The sequence below is a fragment of the Chelmon rostratus genome, chromosome 17, assembly GCF_017976325.1.
Source record: "Chelmon rostratus isolate fCheRos1 chromosome 17, fCheRos1.pri, whole genome shotgun sequence".
Classification (NCBI taxonomy): Eukaryota; Metazoa; Chordata; class Actinopteri; order Chaetodontiformes; family Chaetodontidae; genus Chelmon; species Chelmon rostratus.
The window spans coordinates 17568971-17587559 of record NC_055674.1 but is presented as its reverse complement, the minus strand read 5'-3'; the positions used below and the strand labels follow the sequence as shown (position 1 = coordinate 17587559).

At 43.3% G+C, this 18589-nt stretch overlaps 3 protein-coding genes across 4 annotated transcripts; 1 reads left to right on the top strand and 2 right to left on the bottom strand.

Annotated features, from left to right (window-relative positions):
- Nucleotides 1-85: 85 nt before the first annotated feature.
- polr2f (RNA polymerase II, I and III subunit F) lies at nucleotides 86-2125 on the bottom strand. The gene is made up of 5 exons (XM_041957422.1): nucleotides 1989-2125; nucleotides 1737-1806; nucleotides 1411-1541; nucleotides 982-1053; nucleotides 86-807 (listed from the first exon to the last, which is right to left on the bottom strand). Exons 1-5 carry the CDS (start codon nucleotides 2006-2008, stop codon nucleotides 717-719), a joined length of 384 nt encoding a protein of 127 aa, XP_041813356.1. The 5' UTR covers nucleotides 2009-2125; the 3' UTR covers nucleotides 86-716.
- Nucleotides 2126-2290: 165 nt separating this feature from the next.
- Nucleotides 2291-9296, bottom strand: LOC121620808 (MICAL-like protein 1). Of its 2 annotated transcripts, none has more exons than XM_041957024.1 (15): nucleotides 8683-9296; nucleotides 8111-8159; nucleotides 7808-7949; nucleotides 7349-7437; nucleotides 7094-7236; nucleotides 6214-6794; nucleotides 6069-6114; nucleotides 4886-5432; nucleotides 4530-4652; nucleotides 4163-4289; nucleotides 3958-4048; nucleotides 3727-3800; nucleotides 3340-3454; nucleotides 3199-3245; nucleotides 2291-2994 (listed from the first exon to the last, which is right to left on the bottom strand). In XM_041957024.1, exons 1-15 carry the CDS (start codon nucleotides 8853-8855, stop codon nucleotides 2870-2872), a joined length of 2472 nt encoding a protein of 823 aa, XP_041812958.1. In that variant the 5' UTR covers nucleotides 8856-9296; the 3' UTR covers nucleotides 2291-2869. The 2 variants fall into 2 exon arrangements, with proteins under 2 accessions (XP_041812958.1, XP_041812959.1); XM_041957025.1 differs by having other exon boundaries at nucleotides 7349-7434.
- A 1140-nt stretch (nucleotides 9297-10436) lies between these two features.
- Nucleotides 10437-18548, top strand: LOC121620464 (ADP-ribosylation factor-binding protein GGA1-like). The gene is made up of 17 exons (XM_041956505.1): nucleotides 10437-10489; nucleotides 11417-11501; nucleotides 11947-12022; nucleotides 12353-12451; nucleotides 12571-12694; nucleotides 13354-13454; nucleotides 13620-13700; nucleotides 14117-14254; nucleotides 14380-14461; nucleotides 14940-15053; nucleotides 15199-15351; nucleotides 15473-15546; nucleotides 15719-15906; nucleotides 16007-16233; nucleotides 16330-16499; nucleotides 16658-16768; nucleotides 17197-18548. The coding sequence occupies exons 1-17, from the start codon at nucleotides 10447-10449 to the stop codon at nucleotides 17305-17307; spliced, it is 1977 nt and encodes a 658-aa protein (XP_041812439.1). The 5' UTR covers nucleotides 10437-10446; the 3' UTR covers nucleotides 17308-18548.
- The last annotated feature ends 41 nt before the right edge of the window (nucleotides 18549-18589 follow it).

The following is an 18589-nucleotide window of genomic DNA, read 5'->3' as shown; positions in this document are numbered from 1 at the left end:
CGACCCGTAGTACAACTTTTCAAATTCATTACATCTCTAATGCTTCACATTTATTATGATTGTTATGAATGAATCGTGGTCTTTTATACAAAAGAGTTTATTAATAACAATAAAACAGTTCTTTCACACAAATCACCTCTCTCCTTCAAAAACAAGCATGGAATCATTACAATACAGGATTATTTTGTAAAACAAAGAAAATGTTTGACTTAAGTTATGTTTCCCCCTTGTGGCTCTAAGCTTTAATGCAGCTTTAAAAATAAAAAGTACTTTAGATTCTTTAACGCAAGAACATAGTGAGACTGAGAATGTAACCACAAATACAGTCTGTTGATTTTAATGAGTTTTCTAGCATCTAATCATTATATTTCATGTATTCATGTTTCACCGACTCACACAGAATCACCTGACGTGATGGATGTTCGTGGATAACGCAACGACATAGTGAGACTGAGAATGTAACCACCAACACACTCTGTTGATTTTGATGAGTTTTCTAGCGTCTGTTCATTATATTTCATGCATTCATGTTTCACCAGCTCACACAGAGTCACCTGACGTGATGGATGTTCGTGGATCAAATTGAGGCATTAAAAGGTTGGTTTTAACTGCATCCGAAACAGGACTCTTCTGGGTTTGTGTAGCTGACTGACCTGAGGCGATGGTGGGGGTGAACCAGCACATATTATTTTGTCAGTACAGACTGGATAATCTGTTTAATCGGTTATGATGAGCTCATCACAGCCCCAGTCCTCATAACTCCCATCAGGAAGGTACCTGCGGATGATGATGGGGATCTTTCTGCTCCTGTCGCAGGAAATAAACAAAATGCAAGGTAAGACACTGGGAAGTACAGAGAAGCTCTACATCACAGAATATTGACCTACTCTTAAAATAATGACAAAAAGAAACTAAAGATGCAATCATGATATGATTTTGCAAAGCATTACAGATCATTCAAGCCGCACAATTATCACTTACTTAAGTTCTTTCATCGCTATTTGCAAGGGGTCTGTTTCTCCCTCCAGCTCCACCATGACTGGAGCACACATCCTGTTAGAGACAAGTCAGCAGACAGCAGACAAGGTGAGCTACTGTGACAACCCACATAACACGGCTTTGCCAAATCATAATAGTGAATGAATATGATGACCAAACAGGATGAGGCATTAATAAATCATTTCACTCAGGTGTATTCAGACTGCTGTTAAAATTTCCAAAGATTAGTAGGTCAAAATACAAGCAGAGGAATGAGTGTCTGTCCTCAAATGCAGCGCTTCCACCTCCATGATACATGGCCATCACTGAGTGAATACAGCAGGCAAGAGTGTGTACACAAGAGTCACAGGTCAGAGGCCAGATATGAACCCAGGACACAGTTTGTAGGTCAACACATATGAAAACACTCACGCAATCTGGAGAGCTCGTGTCCCAAGCACCCTGGCCCTCTCGTATTTCGTCATGTATGGTGTTGTGATCCTCTTCTGGTTTGCCTGCTGCCCCTCTCCTGCGGGCAGGATCTGCACGTTCTCCTGGTCCTCCTGATAGCAAGAAAAAAAAAATAAAAACAGGTTTGTACTCCTCAAACATGGACCAAATTACATGATCACAGAGCAGCGGCGGCGAAGGAAACAAATAAGACTAATAAAGATGACTTTATAAGTTACACACAAGCTAAATGTATGTTTCATCCAATTAGAAAAGCCAATTATCAAATACTTATACGGTTAACTTACATCTTCAGCGTTTTCCAGGTCATCTAATCCCTCATCCTCCTCGGCATCATCAAAATCTCCGTCGTCGAAGCTTCAAATTTGAAATACAGTTATCACATAACCAAACAAAACGTGTAATGGACAGTTCTGCTGGCTAACTGGCTAAACGTTAGCTAACGAGTTAGCTGTAACGTTAACGTTAGCCCACGTTGTGACAACGTTAAAGTAAATAACGTCACTTAATGTAACATGTTAAAAGCTGTATGTACTTACTTATCTTCGTTGTCGGACATATTTTATTTTGAAGCTCGTATATGTGTCCTTTGTTTTGTGAATTTTCAGAAACACTTTTTGTTGTCAATACGAGCCCACATGAACGTCCAAAACTTCCCACTTCCGGTGGCTTGGTGCGTTGGGAAATATTCCGGGTGCTGATGAAAACCGTTTGTTTTTCGTTCCGCTTGTAATGGACAAGTTGTATAGAAAATTAAAACCACCATTCTTTGGTCCAACGTAGTAAAATAAAAAGACAGTGGTACAGCCCAACTTTCACTTGTTAGTTTAATGTTGAGTGAATGAATGCAAGAATCTTACTCTCCTTCATTTAAGTTGAGCAAAATAGTTTGTTTCATGTGCTGATTCTTTTTTTTTAATCATCAGGTGTGTGTAGGTAATTTCTCCATAACTTTAAAATATTTTTTAACAACACAGCCATAATTTTTTCACAGTAGCTGATGTATTTAACACTTTTAGTTTATGTTGAACAGCAGATGATGCATATCATTTAACTAGCATTTCAAAAACAGTTAATCATAAAGCATACAATTCTTCTCCATAGACAAGACATAAAACTTTGCCAAATAAATATTTATTTGATATCTTAACTAATACAAGTGCGCAATAAAATTAAGACATAAATACTGATTACATACAGAAGATAAAGCAGGTACTGAAACACAGAGAAAAAGTATTAACAACACTGAATCAATTGCATTGACAAAATGATTCATTTTGTCTTTGCCATTGAGCTGCTCTTCAGTAATAAACGATTCCATGTTATGATCTTCTTTCACTTTTCCACAACACTTTCATCATCTTTATCACCTGAAAATATAAATGAGTTTGCTGTCTATGAGAGTTTCTGCAGTTGCAGTTCAGCTCTTTTTGTCCACTGAGTTTTTGGTGCTCTCAGCTTTATGGTGCAGCATCTTAAACACTTTGGTGGCCTTGAACTTTCCTTTTGACTTCTTTAGCTCTTTTAGTCCTTCCTTCTGGAATTCTGAGGAGAGATATCACAGTTATGTGCAGTAAAACATGGGTCACCATTTTCAAGTGAGTGTTTTACAGAGCATTCAAGTGTGCCAGAGGCTCCGAAGCTAAATTTGCGCTGCCTTCTTCATAAGCAGAGAGGAGAGTGAGACATCGACAGGAGAAGACACAAATGTGTGAAAAAGGGCCGGCAACTAAAAAGTCATTTTCTCACCTGTGTTCTTCATCATGACTTCAATAAGAGTATCTTCTTCTCTTTCCCTAATCAGTAAAACACAGCTGCATTAATATGTTTCAAAAACAAAAAGAACAATGAATGTGAAAGCACCGCGTCTTGTTTCATGTTCCTGTGCACCTCTGCCTGTCCTGATCCAAGCTGCTGACGATCTGGTTCCTCTGCTCGATGATGGCGACCAGCTCGTCCATCAGCTTCCGCTCTTGACTTCGATCCTCCTGACTCCAGTCGCTCTCTGAATGTGAAGACAACGTCGTGCCACAATTAACAAAACGAAGCACCGCAAATTGCTGCTTTGCACTGCGTCACCACAGTCAGGAAACTGCACCCAGCGAAGTTTGGATTTCTTATTTGCTATTCTCTTGTGCAAAAACTCAAACCTGTGTGTGATTTTAATTGTAAAGCTTTATACACACATCAGAAACGTGGTATAATTAGGGGTGAAACTAGAAATTGTTATTATTGTCAGACATGTGAAAAAAGTGATGCACACAGTAACATGCTGACCTGGTTTATTAAGGAGACATCTGAGCTCGTACTCCACATCTGCCTGACTCTCCTCTAACTTCTGCTGCTTTGTCCTGAGGAGAGACACAACCAAGCATGTCTGTAAAATTTTAGAAACCTCCCACTCAAAAAACGTTTCGGATGCAGAGTAAACTACAGTGGAAATGAAAAATGATGGCACATACAAATCATTACCAAAGCAAAATCACTGTCCCGGTCTGATCTACTTACAGATAAACCAGCTCTGTATCTCTGCGTACCAGATCGTGCCTCTCTTGGATGAGAGAAAACCACTCCATCAGCATTTGTTCCTCCTCTGTATCTGAAATAATAAAAAAGATAAACATCTATATTCGTGCACCCTGCGATCACAGAAACAGTGATTGTGTGCCTGTGAGTCATTCTATCTATAACCAGCAGGAAGGATTTGGTGAACCATTCTTGCAGTCTCTCAGATTCCTCTCCAGCTCGACTCCTCTTTGCTCCAGAGCCTCCAGATGTTTATCCAGTTCTCTCAACTCCACCTGCAGGTTTTCTGCAGAAACATTCTGGTCTGTCTGCACCTGCCAAGCAACATGCATGTATGAAGTTGTGCCTGGAATTGCAAATGATTACTGTGTTTAAAACTCAACTTAATAATGCATCTAATCCTTCTATCAAGATGATAACATGGAGGCAAACCTAAAAGTCATTAAGATTTTTGCTTTTTAGGCAAATGTGTGAATATGCATTTAGAACTATAAACATCAGTGAGTTAATTTCTTTGTTTTTAATCGCCTTTTGAGTGAGAAATCCAGTCATACCTTCCTCTTGATGAGCGGGAAGCCGTGTCCGGGGGCAGGGCCCCGTTGAGATGGAAGGGCCTGAAAAGTCTTTGATTTGGGCATCGCAGCTTTTCGGTCAAAAGGGTTCTCTTTGCAGGCCATCTAAAAATGGCAAGAAAATTGTAAGGCACCTTACACCTTAAGTTAGTTAGAATAATAGCAGACACTAATGGCAAACCTGCCTAGCCTGATGTGGTATGTTTACATAGCATTACCATCCCATAAAAACATCCTCTTCAGAGAAGTCAGGTATTGTGGTTATGAGTCTGTGACTGCAGAGGAAAACATCATATTAGATTTCATTATCAAAAGTTGACTATTATCTTTATTCGTACCTTACTTTGACACAATGTGACCTGATCACATTGGCTTGTCTCTGTCGTGTCAACAGGCGACAGACAGTGGGTGGATGTGATGGCTGGCACAGAGAGGCTCCTGGGTAAAGCGTGACTCTGTGCTTCACCTGAGGTGGCATGTGGTCCTGCTGCAGTCATATCCGACAGTGAACCTCCCGCGTTTCCAGTTTCATGCGGATCTGATATACCAGTTTGACTATCATCTCCAGCTGGTTCACTTGAAGCAACCACTGGGTTAGTAACTCCGCTCAGATTGTCGCTGTTCCCTGAGCAGAGAGCTTCCTCGGAGGCCTGAGTTTGGTCTGCAGGCTCAGGTTTAGTGTCCTCATCCAGATGTTCTCCAAATGGATTGGGAGCAGGCTCTTTGGGTCTGTAGCGCGACTTCTGCAGCTTAGAGAGAGCTTTGGATCGAGGAGTGGGTACTGGAGCTGGAGCGGGAGGCAGTTGTGTCCAGGGTCCAGGATGGATGATGGTCAGCCATGGGTGGTTTGTTTTCACTTTAGGGCTACCACTGGTTGGGTTGGTGCTATGGGGCAGAAAGACAAGACATGCTTTGGGAGATGATTGCACAAGAGAGGGAGAACTTCAGTCACTATTTATTTATTATCATAATGGGACTGTGTCCTGCTCCTTCAGCCAATCATGCTTTTCTGTTTGAGCTTATCGATCATGAAACACCCTACCAGCTGTCACCTGCCACTCCTTCACACAAACTCTCAAAGCATTTCTTTTGAAAAGTCAGACATGAACACTTTTTATCTGTAAAACCCATTGCTTTTAATCTAACCCATTGCTTTTAATCTATAAAACATGCTGCTAACTCATCCCACGTCCTTCGCATCGCTGGCCGGTTAGCTTTGCATGGCTAGGGCATGTATGGTGCTTTAGTAGCAATGTGTTATGATCCTCTATTATAGTGTATTGCATGTCGGGTGTTGCTGCACAGCTTATGTGTCGGACGTATGATGTCACCATTTTGCTAACATCTTTTCACATTTTATCAAGATCAACTGTCATATTTCATTTAAGTGTAGCTGTGAGACGCAGAGGTAAAATGAGTAAAAGAAAGATGTTTGAAGCGACATATGCAAGAGAAATACAGGCGAGAGCTGGAGGTATGTGCCAAAGGTAAGCAGAGAACCGGCTCGTTCTGCACACTTACATGTGAGGTGAACCCAGTGAACATTTATTTTGGTTGGATGGACTGCCTGTGCAGAGAAAGAGAGAGTAGAACACTTTTTTTCCCCAATCAGTCATGAAAGTACAGAGATATAAATGAGTAACAGTGAGATATAACGTCCATTTACCTGCTGCAGGGGAGTTGTTCATTGTCTGGGAAGTTTTGGTCCTGGGTGCAGGAACAGGGACTAAGGTTCGCCTGGGCGCTGGAACCGGGCGACCACTTCCTTCTGTCACCCGTGCACAAGCTGAAGCGAGTTCGGACGGCTCTTGAGTCTTTGTTGCTTCCTGCTGTATCTTGCTGTCTGCCAGAGAGGCTGCAGGTCCAACTCTTCCAGCTCCTTCTGCAGTCCTGTCTTTAACGCTGGGCGAGGGGAGATGAGGAGCAATGCAGTCTCTGTTTTCTCCGGCTCTCACCTCTCTGTTCCTCTCCTGCTGTTCCTTACTCTCCGTCTCTGCTGTTTTACAAACCAGTCTGTCCTGTGGCTCTGTTTTCTTAGTGTAATGAGGGACGCTGGTGATAGCCAATCCAGCTAGAGAAAAATAACCTGCTTGAAACTTACATTTGGGCCGATTCTCAGCAGATCCAGTTTGCTGATTGAGGTCTGGACTTTTACTGTCTGTTGTGTGGTGAGTGCAGATCAAGGAGCAGGCATCTCTTCCCTGTGTGTAAGACCCTGGTAAAAGTGTGCTGTGGCACACTGTGCACCTGAAAGACGAACATGAAAAGTGTCGCTGTAGAAACATCCTTAACACATATTAACATTCTCTTCTCTTTGGCCAAGCTCAGACACAGACTCCTGCCGCTCGAATCACGTAATCATATGTGAGCATGGACGTCAAATACAATCAGAGCGGTCACTTGAAACACATTTGAAACACATTCTTATGCGCGAACAGCAGTCCGTCTCAACCAGATCAAACCGCAGTCTGGTTAAAAATCTGGATCTGGACGCTAATAGAGACAAAAAAAATCAGCTGCTGTTACCTCCTGAAGAAGGCTTTTACCTGAAACAGCTGCGATGGTAGACCTTTCCGCCAATCAAACGTCTCTGTATGAGGTGGACAGGCTTAAAACACAGATAACACACCGTTCGTGGCCGTGTGTTAGAGACACGATCTTCTCTGCTGGTTTCGAGATCGGCCGAGCTCTGAAAAGAGAAGAGGAACCGGCGACTGAGCCTGTTAACCCAGCAGCGCAGAGCACGAGAAAACCGCCGTGTTCACCTTGGGAGTGCATGTGCGTCGACTGCATGCAGTTACCTTATGGCGTTTCAGACCATCAGGAGTTTTAGTCTTTGCGGGGTTGTTTAAGACAGCGACACGTGATGACCTCAAACTGGCAAGACCTGCTGCAAAGTCAAGAGAAGACATGCAAATGCAGCACAGGCGAGAACTTTAAGATGAGAATGAGATGCTTTGCTTTGAGTAGAGGAGGGCTGTGGGCTGTCTGAAGATTTCCTTCACATGATGTGAAGAGTAAACAATAGCAGTGCACCCAAAATACTGCTAATAACGCAGGTGAAAAAACAGAGGCGCCACTTAAAGCTAATTCCTCGAGGGGTGTGAAACAACGCAGATATAATCCTAATAATCTGTCAGTTGCCTTTAATAATCATGTACCTTGATAAAGTGCCTTTGAACAAGACAATAAGCCTCTGCTTGCTGATTTCCTGCAAGGTACTACAAAAAAGCATCTTCTAAAGAGTCTGCTGAACAAACCATAAGACTTCCTGTTGAAGAAGTAGTAATACTGGGAAACGTAGGTGATGACGCTCAAACAATCCGGCGCCTTGCTGGAAACCATGTCGTTTGGGTCCAGCAGCGCAGGGATGCCCAGCTTCGTCTCTGCAATCGCAAAGGCCTACAGAAAGGATAAACAGACAATGAGCAAAGGAAGAAAAGAGAGTTGTGTTCTTTTCACAGTCTCTTGTGTTAGTGATGGTAAACAAATGCCAACCACAGCGCTGACAGAGACATGCTTGCATTGTGGCTTGGGTGAAAGCACAGGAGGAAGTGACTCACCAGTTCGTTATTTTGATAAGCATTGTCTTTGAAGAGTGATCTGAAATCTCTGGAGCGAGGGGAGGAAAATGGAGAGATTGATTAGGTGACAATAAACAGAGGAAAATCACAAAAAGAAAACTGTTGCCAGTAAGTGAATGGTGGTTAACCAGACACTCCGCACACATAAAGCATCGCACAACAAAATGCAGTTTTGATGTGTGAGAGGTAAAAACAAACAGACTAATCCCATTAAACTGGACAAGAAAAGGTTAAGCAGAGAAGCAGAGAGAGATTAAGCAAAGGAGAGCAGATTAGTCCTAGACACAGTGTGCAGGTCCTGCTCTGCTCCAGATTACACAGCACGTTAGTCAGTCTGGAGAGGCCCCAGTCAAGAAAACAATTAAATCTGAGCACTGGACCCCAGGAACAGACAGAACAGTGCGTTAATAATGTCCTAAATGGCCTATTCATGCACCTGCACATTAGTCCATAGCCAGTTTATAAATGATGCAGCTCACTGTCCTTGTCCATCTGGCTGAGCATGACTTTGCACAGCCAGCACATCTCTAAGAAACTACTGGCATACTCACATCAGGTCCGGCCGGTGCTTGTGGATGATGGCACAGAAAGCAAGTCCGTCTCTGAATGAGGTTGACATGTTCTTTATTTCCACATTGGGGTAATAAGCGCACGTGACGCGGCACCACTCCCGCAAAGCCGTCGGTGATGCCATTTCTCGCATTTCTTGTGTGAGATTTGACATGTGGGCCGGCGAACATGGCACTTTATGACTCCGAGGAGATCAAATAAAGCTGGCCAGGTTTGGCACTGCAGAGGAAACAGGAAACGATGCAACCGTTGCTACCTTTCTTTTTTCTTTTTTTTCGCAGAAAACATGCGGCCAAACTTGTGCATAGAGTTGGAGCAGCAGGAAGGAAGTTTTTTTCCCCTGTTATGATGCTTTGTCAAGTAAAAACGAATGTGTCCGCGCATGCAAAGCGACATAACATTGCTTCAGTGTTTCCAGCCACAACTGAACTCTCAGACGGTTTCCCTCACTCACGGCTGCACAGCACCACCCTTCACCACAAACCACCGACGAGCTTCTGAATAAACTGAACTCTCGTCCAAACGTCTGCAGTGTCCCGACGACTCATGGTCGATTTGATGGAAGGGGTGTAAATTAAAATCAAATCCCGTTACTTGCCGTTGTCCACCTTATTGTGCTCCACATTCAGTGAAATGCACAATAGCTGCCGCTGGAGGGAGACACAGAGCCAGTGCTCCTCTATAATTAGGAAAGGTTTCTGGTTACAAGTTTATTTCTCGGATGTAGACTTGGCAGACCTTTTCTCTGCACTGCATCACAGTCAAACATAATGAATGTTGTTTTTTTTTTTAGCAAAACTTGTTAAAGCATCAAAGCTTGATTAAAATAATGATTTAGCTCTACTCAATCCTTCATTACAGTTTTTGCCATTTGTGATCAATTAACAGATGTCCTGTTGTAAAAAAAAAAAAAAAAAAAAAACCACTATTTTCCATATGAGCATACTCAGTCTGAGGCTACAATATGAACTTCATAACAACTGGACGCCACGTCCAATTTATATTTCAGGAAGGTTTTGGTTAGTTGTCAGTAAAGGAAGCACTTCCGGTCAAACAAGTTAAATAAACTATAGCAGCTTAAACCTTTTGAGTCATGCAACAAAGAATAATAGAAGAGCGACAATGCAACCCTTTAGTGATAAAAAGTCATAAACTGTGACAGAGTGCTTTGTTTCTATTTTTCTTCAGAGATATATGTTGGTGGCCACAATAATTAGGCGGTCTGCTTTAATTTGGAAGGATTAAAATTTCCGGTAAAGTTCTGTTTTCCCGCTTGATGCAGCTCTCTGATGATAGAAATTGGTGTGCTAGAATGGTTATTCCTATTCACGTTTACACTTTATAATCTCTAATTTGTGGATAAAAATATATAGTGATGTTTTCATGGTCACTGATGTTGACTTGGTATATTAAACTCGCAAAATAAATGGGATTAATCAGAAACGGCGCTGAAGACATTAGTTAGTAAGATACCAATGTTTTATTATTATCAGTATAATTTATTGTACACCAGTGAGACTTTTTAAATAGTAAATAATATATACATATTTAAAACATTTGAGACAAAAAAATAAGATAGAGTTTGCATACTATAAAATATAAGTGATGTTATTCTACAAAAATCTTTAAAATTCATTATGTTCAGAATTTGTACTTTCTATCCACTCTAGTTCTGAGTCTGTCCTGCCTCTACGTGTCCGTGTGCGTCCCTCGCGAGACCCACACAGCACATAAATCTCGCAGTGATGGCTGCGCCGCCCGATGCGGAGAGTTTGGAGTCTCGTATCAGTGAGTATTTCAAACTTATTGTACCGAGCCAGTGCCGCTCGGAGACCCGGGCACTCACAGATTATTGTCAGTGAGCTGTTGTCGATGAGATGACAGCTCACCACAGCAGAGCGTGTCCGAGCAGAGGGGACTTTCAGACCCTGCCGTCGCATCTAGGATGCTAACCTAGCTCCGGGGCTGCTGTGCTTGCCAGCTGTCAACACACAACACAGCGTTAGCTGTGCGGTACGATAGCTCGACTAGGAAACGTCGGTGGGCGACAGGATCACGGCCCCCCACCCCCTCCCACCATTTTTAGTCCTAGAGTTTGGATTATGATGTTGGCAATGCTGTGGCCCCGTGAGAAAGTTCTAGACGAGACAGTGACACAGTGCGACTGCCGACAGCAAGCTAGCTAACGTGCCACTCAGTTAGCGCCTGCCCTGTGTATTTCTCTGCTCGGTGGCTGGGACTTCATGAATTTTAATCATGGAGGCACCTGGGTGGCCTTTGGGCTTTCTGGAGTGTTTAGCCAAAGTTGTTTATGTTAAAAACTTCAACATTTTCAAAGATATTTTGGGTATGAATCCTGCTGCCTCATTCATTTTTAAACACTTTTGTACTTTGTGGTTATTTCGGAGGCTGTAGCGTTTGGTTCTGTTGGATTGTTCATGGAGGTGGTTGTGTCGTTGTGTTTCCCTCATTGATACAAAAAGACTGCATTGGTTTCAGATTGGTATACCTAATAAAGTGGTAGCCGAATGTAGACACAACTATCGACCATGTGTTCCCTGTTAGTTACACAAATGAAAACATTACATCACTTCAGAAAGATTAGTAATCTTTTAGAAATGTTAATAACAGAACAGCAGTATGGATATAATACAGTGAAGTTGAAGTCCCATCTGTCACCACTGTAGTTTGACATCCCCTTTGCTAACATTTCAGACAGAGCCACAAACCCACTCAACAGAGACACGGACTGGAGCAGCATCCACGCCTTCTGTGACCAGCTCAACAATGATTTGGAGGGGTGAGAAGACTGTGTTTTGTGCTTCATACCTTAATTATGGTTGGGTTGATGCAGATCCAAGTTTAGAAGTCCCATAGACCCCAGCTGTGGTGGTGGTCACCTTTTCTAACAAAGAGGGGCTGTTTTCCCGGTCGATCTGAAAAATGAATGAAATCACCTGTGAATTCAAATGGAATTCAAATTATACAGACCTGGCAGACCTGACCATTGCCAGTTATTTTAGATGTCATTATTGGGTTAATTTGTTTTAGTAACTGACACTAGTGCTCATTTAACATGAAAATGCTCAGAACGTTTTTAAAAAATCACACAATATGATTACAGTAATAGAGGAAATGATAAATAAGTACTTGCAGCACACTTTACCACGCTTGCATTTGCCCACTTGCCCTCGACTGCTGCAGCGCTCTGGACGGTTCAGGATTGTTTTGACTTTGTTTTCCAGACCTCAGCTGGCCACCAGGCTCCTGGCCCACAAGATCCAGTCTCCACAGGAGTGGGAGGCCATGCAGGCCCTGCTGGTGAGTCCACATCTGAACCAGGATCTGTTGTTAGCTGCCTCAGTACTGATCTCAAGACTTTTTTTTTTTTACCCCACTAATTGTACAGGATATATTCGTTACTATTTTCGTTTACTGCTGTAAACTTACATTGTCAATTTCATCCAGAATTGTCTATGGGCTTCCAAAAACCCATAGACAATTCTGTGGGTAACTGACACTGAGGAATAGGAACAGTACTCAAGCCTACATCAACCGTGACTGTTTGTCTGAACATGTGGTTTACCTTTTACAGCATGGTGTCGCTGTTTTCAGATGCTGTTTGTTTTTGGTGTTGTATTTCTTTTCTAGGTTCTGGAGACGTGTATGAAAAACTGCGGGAAAAGGTTTCACAGTGAAGTGGGAAAGTTCCGTTTTCTCAATGAACTCATCAAAGTAGTTTCTCCAAAGGTGAAACTTTCAGAGTGTCTCTCTCTGTACACATTTGTTTTTCAGGCAGGCTTGTTTTTGTAACATGTCTGTTGTGTGTAAATAACCTGGTTATTGTGCTCAATCTCCCCCCTACTCAGTATCTGGGCTCACGGTCACCAGAGCCAGTAAAAAAGAAGGTTTTGGAGTTGATCTATAGCTGGACTTTGGGGTTGCCTGATGAGGCCAAGATCTCAGATGCCTATCAGATGCTGAAGAAACAAGGTAAGAGGCTAATCCACCATCACATTAAGGACATAATAATTTATGAAGTACTCAGAAGGTACTAAAGGTTGCAGTCCAAATCCATGTTTGAGATTAAAAGTAGTAAGGGCTAGGGGTGGGTGATCTGGCCAAAGTCTTCTTTCACGGTGTAGGTAATTTTATATCACATTAACGATATATATCCCTTTCCTGTACTTCTATTTGGAACTTCCATTCAAACAAAAACAGGTGCCTCACAGGAGACACCACTTGAGTTATAAACAAAAGACAGTAAAACAACTTTCTTTCAAACTGGAGGCTTTAAGGTTTCAAATGAGAACAACAGAGATGCAACACAGGTGTATTATCACCAACTGTTGCGCTCAGGTCACATGAGTCTATCGTAAGCAGTCCTGATACCCAAATCATGTGACCTTGTGAGGCAGCTGAACTGCTGCATCACGCTGAGCACCCCAAATATATAGCAAAGATGCTAAAGCCGTTTTCTCATATTACCTCCGAACACTGTCCGTAGAATCGGGTCCAGACACATTCATCCCTGTCAGACATGTGTCATACTGCCCAACTGTAGTAAGGGCTGAACACCTAACTACAGTGATAAGTAGTGATCGGATGCATTTAACTCCTGTTCTTGTTCACACTCTGTGTTTGTAAATCAGGTATTATTAAACAAGACCCAGAGCTGCCACCTGACAAACTGCTGAACCTTCCTCCACCCAGACCCAAGAATGCCATTTTTGAGGATGAGGAGAAGTCAAAAGTAAGGACTTGTCTGTTAAAAGAATCAGTTATTTGAAAAGATGCTTTCCAACATGAGAATAAATGTGACCTGAGCCAGTTGTGCATGCAGCATGATTGTGCTTGTCTCTCTTTATGAACCCTGTTCACTCATTGTCTCCTTTGTGAACTCGGTCCACTTTGGCAGATGTTGTCTCGCCTGTTGAACAGCTCGCACCCTGAAGACCTTAAAGCTGCCAACAAACTCATCAAGGAAATGGTCCAAGAGGTAAACCTCTTTCCTTCTCTTTCCCTAAATCACACTTTTCTGTTATACATTAACAGCACCATAGTCTTGTGTGTGTGATTTTAAGAAGAGGAGGAAAATACAAGAGTGCTGCCCTCACGACAGGAACATTAACTGAACGAGGAAATGGCTTGGTTGCCTGGGGGGTTTTGTGTGTCACTGGCAGAGTGATTCAGCTGGAATTCATAGTAAATTTGTCCTGATTTCAGGGTTTACCAGAGCTGCTCTTTGCTCTGAAACCCAGACTTCTCCAATGGCCTCTCGCTGACCTTGCTGTTACGCATCCTTGCATTTGGCTGTGTTGTTGTGCTCCTGCCGCTTGCTTCCTGCATGATCATTTCATGCATGTGCACGTGTTTGTGGTCACACCCTGTCGTTTTGCCTGTGCTTCGTTGTAGGATCAGAAGCGAGCAGAGAAAGTGTCTAAGCGGGTGAACGCCATTCAGGAGGTGAAGGAGAGCGTCACTCTGCTGACTCAGCTTCTGCAGGACTACGACAGCACCGCCAGCAATCAGAGCAACGCTGAACTCATACAGGTGAGCTGGAAGAGAGGAACTTTTAATCAGAAGAATGAGTGTTCAGTGCATACACAGCTTAAAAATAGTGGTAAACCAGACAGTAAGTGGGTGTCAGGTATTTATGCTGTGTTTTGTGTGGTCAGGACCTCTACCAGCGCTGTGAGAAAATGAGACCTACACTGTTCAGACTGGCAAGTGATACAGAGGACAACGATGAGGCTCTGGGTGAGAGCTAGTTTTATTCATCTGCCACTAAATATCACATATCGATTAAAAAGGGACTGATCTCTCCTTGTTTATTTGCTGCAGAAATGTTTTTAATCTCTGTTAATCCTCATCAGGAAGAGCAAAAGACCCACTATTCAAGAAGAATTGTTTCACTTTTCTGGAGCCATTTGCTACACTGAAAAAGTATAATACTTGGACATAAATACAGATGATCAACTAGACTTGATAATCAAAGCTGTCTTATTGGAGAAAGTTTACTTTGTTCTGGTCATCACACCAAATTTCAAATACTTTTCAGCTTTGTGCCTTCACTTCAGCTGCAAAGATGCCTTCTGACACAGTCTTTTGTTCTCTGATCCACCAATTTCTAAACTTTCTAAGCTCCAGTCCACCCTGCTGCCCAGCAGGAGAGACATCAGTTCTGACTGATCAACAGTGAAATCAATAAGGAGCATTTTCTCATGTCTTTCCACAGCGGAGATCCTGCAGGCCAACGACAGCCTGACTCACGTCATCAACCTGTACAAACAGCAGGTGAAGGGGGAGATAGTAAACGGCAACAACACAGTGAACACACAGAAACCGACAGGTGGGTGAGGCAATGAGGCAATGAGCACAGAAATGACAGAGTGTTTGGTTTTAGGAACGTGGTTGGTTGCAGAAACATTTCTCCATTCCGGAGTTGCTGGTTTTTGTTTTTGTCAGTTTGAAATGAACTGGTCCATTTCTCTCAGGAGGAGGGACGGCGCTATTAGATCTGTCTGGATTGGACACGTCACCCCAGTCGCCTCCGTCCTTCCCAGAGTTTCCCACCCCGACAGACAGCCTCAACGCCCCCTCGCAAGAGATGGGCATCAGTCTCCTCGACGACGAGCTCATGTCACTCGGTAAGGGTGGATATTCTTTGGGATTGTGCAGGGTTATCCAGGAGCTGAAGGGCAGCCCACGTTTAAAATGCAGGGAAAGAAAACTTGCGAAAACACTCTGAACACTCTGTGCATCCCGTAGGTTTAAGTGAAGGAACACACACCTCCAACCCTCCCTCACAGCCTGAGGACTCCACGGCCTGGGACTCCTTCCAGGTGAGCGGAGGGTGGATTCATGTATTTCTACTGTGACGGTCCTGTGACATACACACAGCGTCTTTTTGAAATTGATGTTAATGGACATCATTACTCCTAATACTGCTCCAGTACTTTCAGTGAGACATCTGTACCACTGTATTTCTCACACTCTCTCACTGTCTACTTCCAGTCCTCTGACAGCATAGACGCAGACATCCCAGCAGCACCCAGCCTCCTCCTGAGTCCGGACCCACCCTCCCACTCTCAGGCCCTCTCGTCTGGCTCCACCCCCGGGAACTCAGCTCTGGACGAGCTGGACCTGCTGGGAAAGACGCTGCTGCAGCAGTCCCTGCCTCCAGAGGGCCTGCAGGTCAAATGGTATTTAAATAATACTGTTCACAGCACTGTCTCAAGATAGCCCTCATATTTTTCTAAGTTTTAGTGTGACATGCTTGTTTGTTCATTTTTCTGCTTTTAGGGACAAGCAGCAGTGCAAACCAACGCTGAGAGATCTTCAGAGCAAGTCGGGGTCCAACGTTGCCCCAAACCCCATCCCAGCCTTCTCCGCTGAGCCTCCTGCACCTCTAAACTCTCAGCCCGGCCTTGGAGCGACATTGCTAGACATGTCCCCAACTCACGCCGAGACTCCTCCTACAGAAGTCGACCTGACTGATGTTTTTGTACCGCTAGAATCCATTAAGCCCAGTAAGAGAAGACGATGGCTTTATGCGTCTGCCCACCTGGAAGCACAGATTGATGATTTGCCCTCACTCTCCATCTTTCTGTCCTTTCCCTCTCCAGGTAGTCTGTTACCTGTGACTGTGTTTGATGGACACAGTCTGCGGGTTCTCTTTCACTTTGCCCGCGACTCGCCTCCGTCTCGCCCTGATGTGCTGGTGGTGATCATCTCCATGCTGTCGTCCGCTCCCGTCCCCGTCACCAACATCAACTTCCAGACCACGGCTCCGAAGGTCAGCAGTGAGAAAGTTCAAGGCCGTCGTCTCCCATTAGATCAGTCTCAATAAGAGCTGTACATACGAGCAAGGCTCATCCTGCATAGACATCACTGCAACCGATTTACTGACTCAGTAAAGAGAGATTGTCGTTTGTTCTCCTTTTTTAACTGTAGTCTATGGCAGTGAAGCTGCAGCCCCCGTCAGGAACAGAGCTCCCAGCTTTCAACCCCATCCTTCCTCCCGCTGCTGTCACACAGATCCTGCTGCTGGCTAACCCAAACAAGGTAAACTGAGATTTTGAACTGACTAGACAATAAGCGAAATCATTCGCCTTTTGCGTCTAAACCTCCACTTGACTCAAACTGCTCAAGCAGGACTGTAACCACTAAGTCTTACTTGCATGTTATTTGACATTCACTGCTACATAAGTGCCTTAATAGCAGTATTACGTGACACTCATCTGGCGTTCACAGCAAGAAATGGAAAGGAAATAATCCCTGGAAGAACATACTATGCTGCAGACTTTGTCACTTTACTGCCTTCCTTCGCAGGCTGCGACATTATTTCAAGCTTCAGTTAGATTTGACACTGAGGTGCATGTTAGAAAAGTGTTAAATGAGATTAGTACAGAGGCTGTCCATTCACCCAAGGCTCTCTGGATGTTTAACTGTCTGTCATTCCACCTCTCCCATCCTGTGTGTGTGTTCCTCAGGAGAAAGTACAGCTGCAGTACACATTAACCTTCACCATGGGAGAGCAGGAGCACAGTGAGAGCGGCGGTCTAGAACAGTTCCCTCCTCCGGAGACATGGGGGAACCTATAGCATTTAAAAACAACCACAACACGACAGACTCTCTGCTTTCAGACTCGGCTTCCCTCCTAAACCAACTCGACACTCTGCATAAGCCTGTTTTCCTTTTGCATTCACCTTGTACTTTCTTTGATCGGTATTGATTGTTTTCTTTGGATTACGCTCATGCTCAGTCAGTGTAATGTGCGTATGCTTTGCTAAAAACAAGTCATGTGTGTTTAGGTCTAGTCTGCTGTATGTGGCTGCTTTCAAACAAACCTGCAACTGCTTCCCCAAAGTTGTTGCAGTCTTGTCACCTGTTTTTAACAGACAAAGCTACAAAGGAAGAAAAGTATCATCAAATGTGTACATATTTGCTCATTTGGTATGCTTGATTTTTCATTTTGCGTTTCCTCCAACCCACATAGGGCACAAAGTCAGTTTGAATCCATTATCAGTTGCGTTTACCTTCACGCCTGCATGCTCGGCCAACATGGGACACAATGCTTGCAAAATCCAGCACACCAATAGAGAAAGAACATAAGCATTACATAGATGCAGTTCATCTTAGTTTGCAAAACAAAGCTGTACTTAATCAACTTTTTGTGGTGTCTAGTTTGTGATGAGTGAATATTGCAGAATTTCTTTTGCAAAGACTGAGTCCATATTTTGATTTGCAGAGAATGTTTTTCCCCCCATCTTGTGTAAAGAACATTTACTGTAATATCAGAGTTGTGTACTGCCATATGTGCCTATTTTGCAGTTCTAACATTTAACTTCTAGTGTTTTGATGGATTTGTTTTTCTCATCTGTTGCACACAAGTCATGTTGGGTCTGCAGTTTGTCTGAGACACTGATCAGCTTCATTATAACCTGAAATTCTTAATATATTCAAGGTATTTTCAGTAGAATATAAGTTACATTTTCACTTTCCTTTATCTCGTTTTAAATATTTCAGCATTTATTGGGTAAAACTGAATATCAAAAACTTGAGCACATGCAAACGGAGCTGCACCCAGGTGCTCTGAGCACAGTGTCTGTCTCGAACATGTTCAACTTGTTTCTGCAGCCTGCAATGCATGTTAGCCATGCTGAGCACTTCCTCCTCCCCACAGGCTCTCAATCACATTCCACTGCACTAATCTCTGATACAACTGCTTTGTAAATACTGACGATGGCAGTTCTGTCATGTACATTTGACTTGTGCAATGTGCAGGAGCATAACACTGGTAAAATATTCCTAATGGGTAATAAAGTTTTTTTTTTTTTCTTGGTGACCTGAAGACATGTTCATTTGTGTTATAGATAAGTGAAT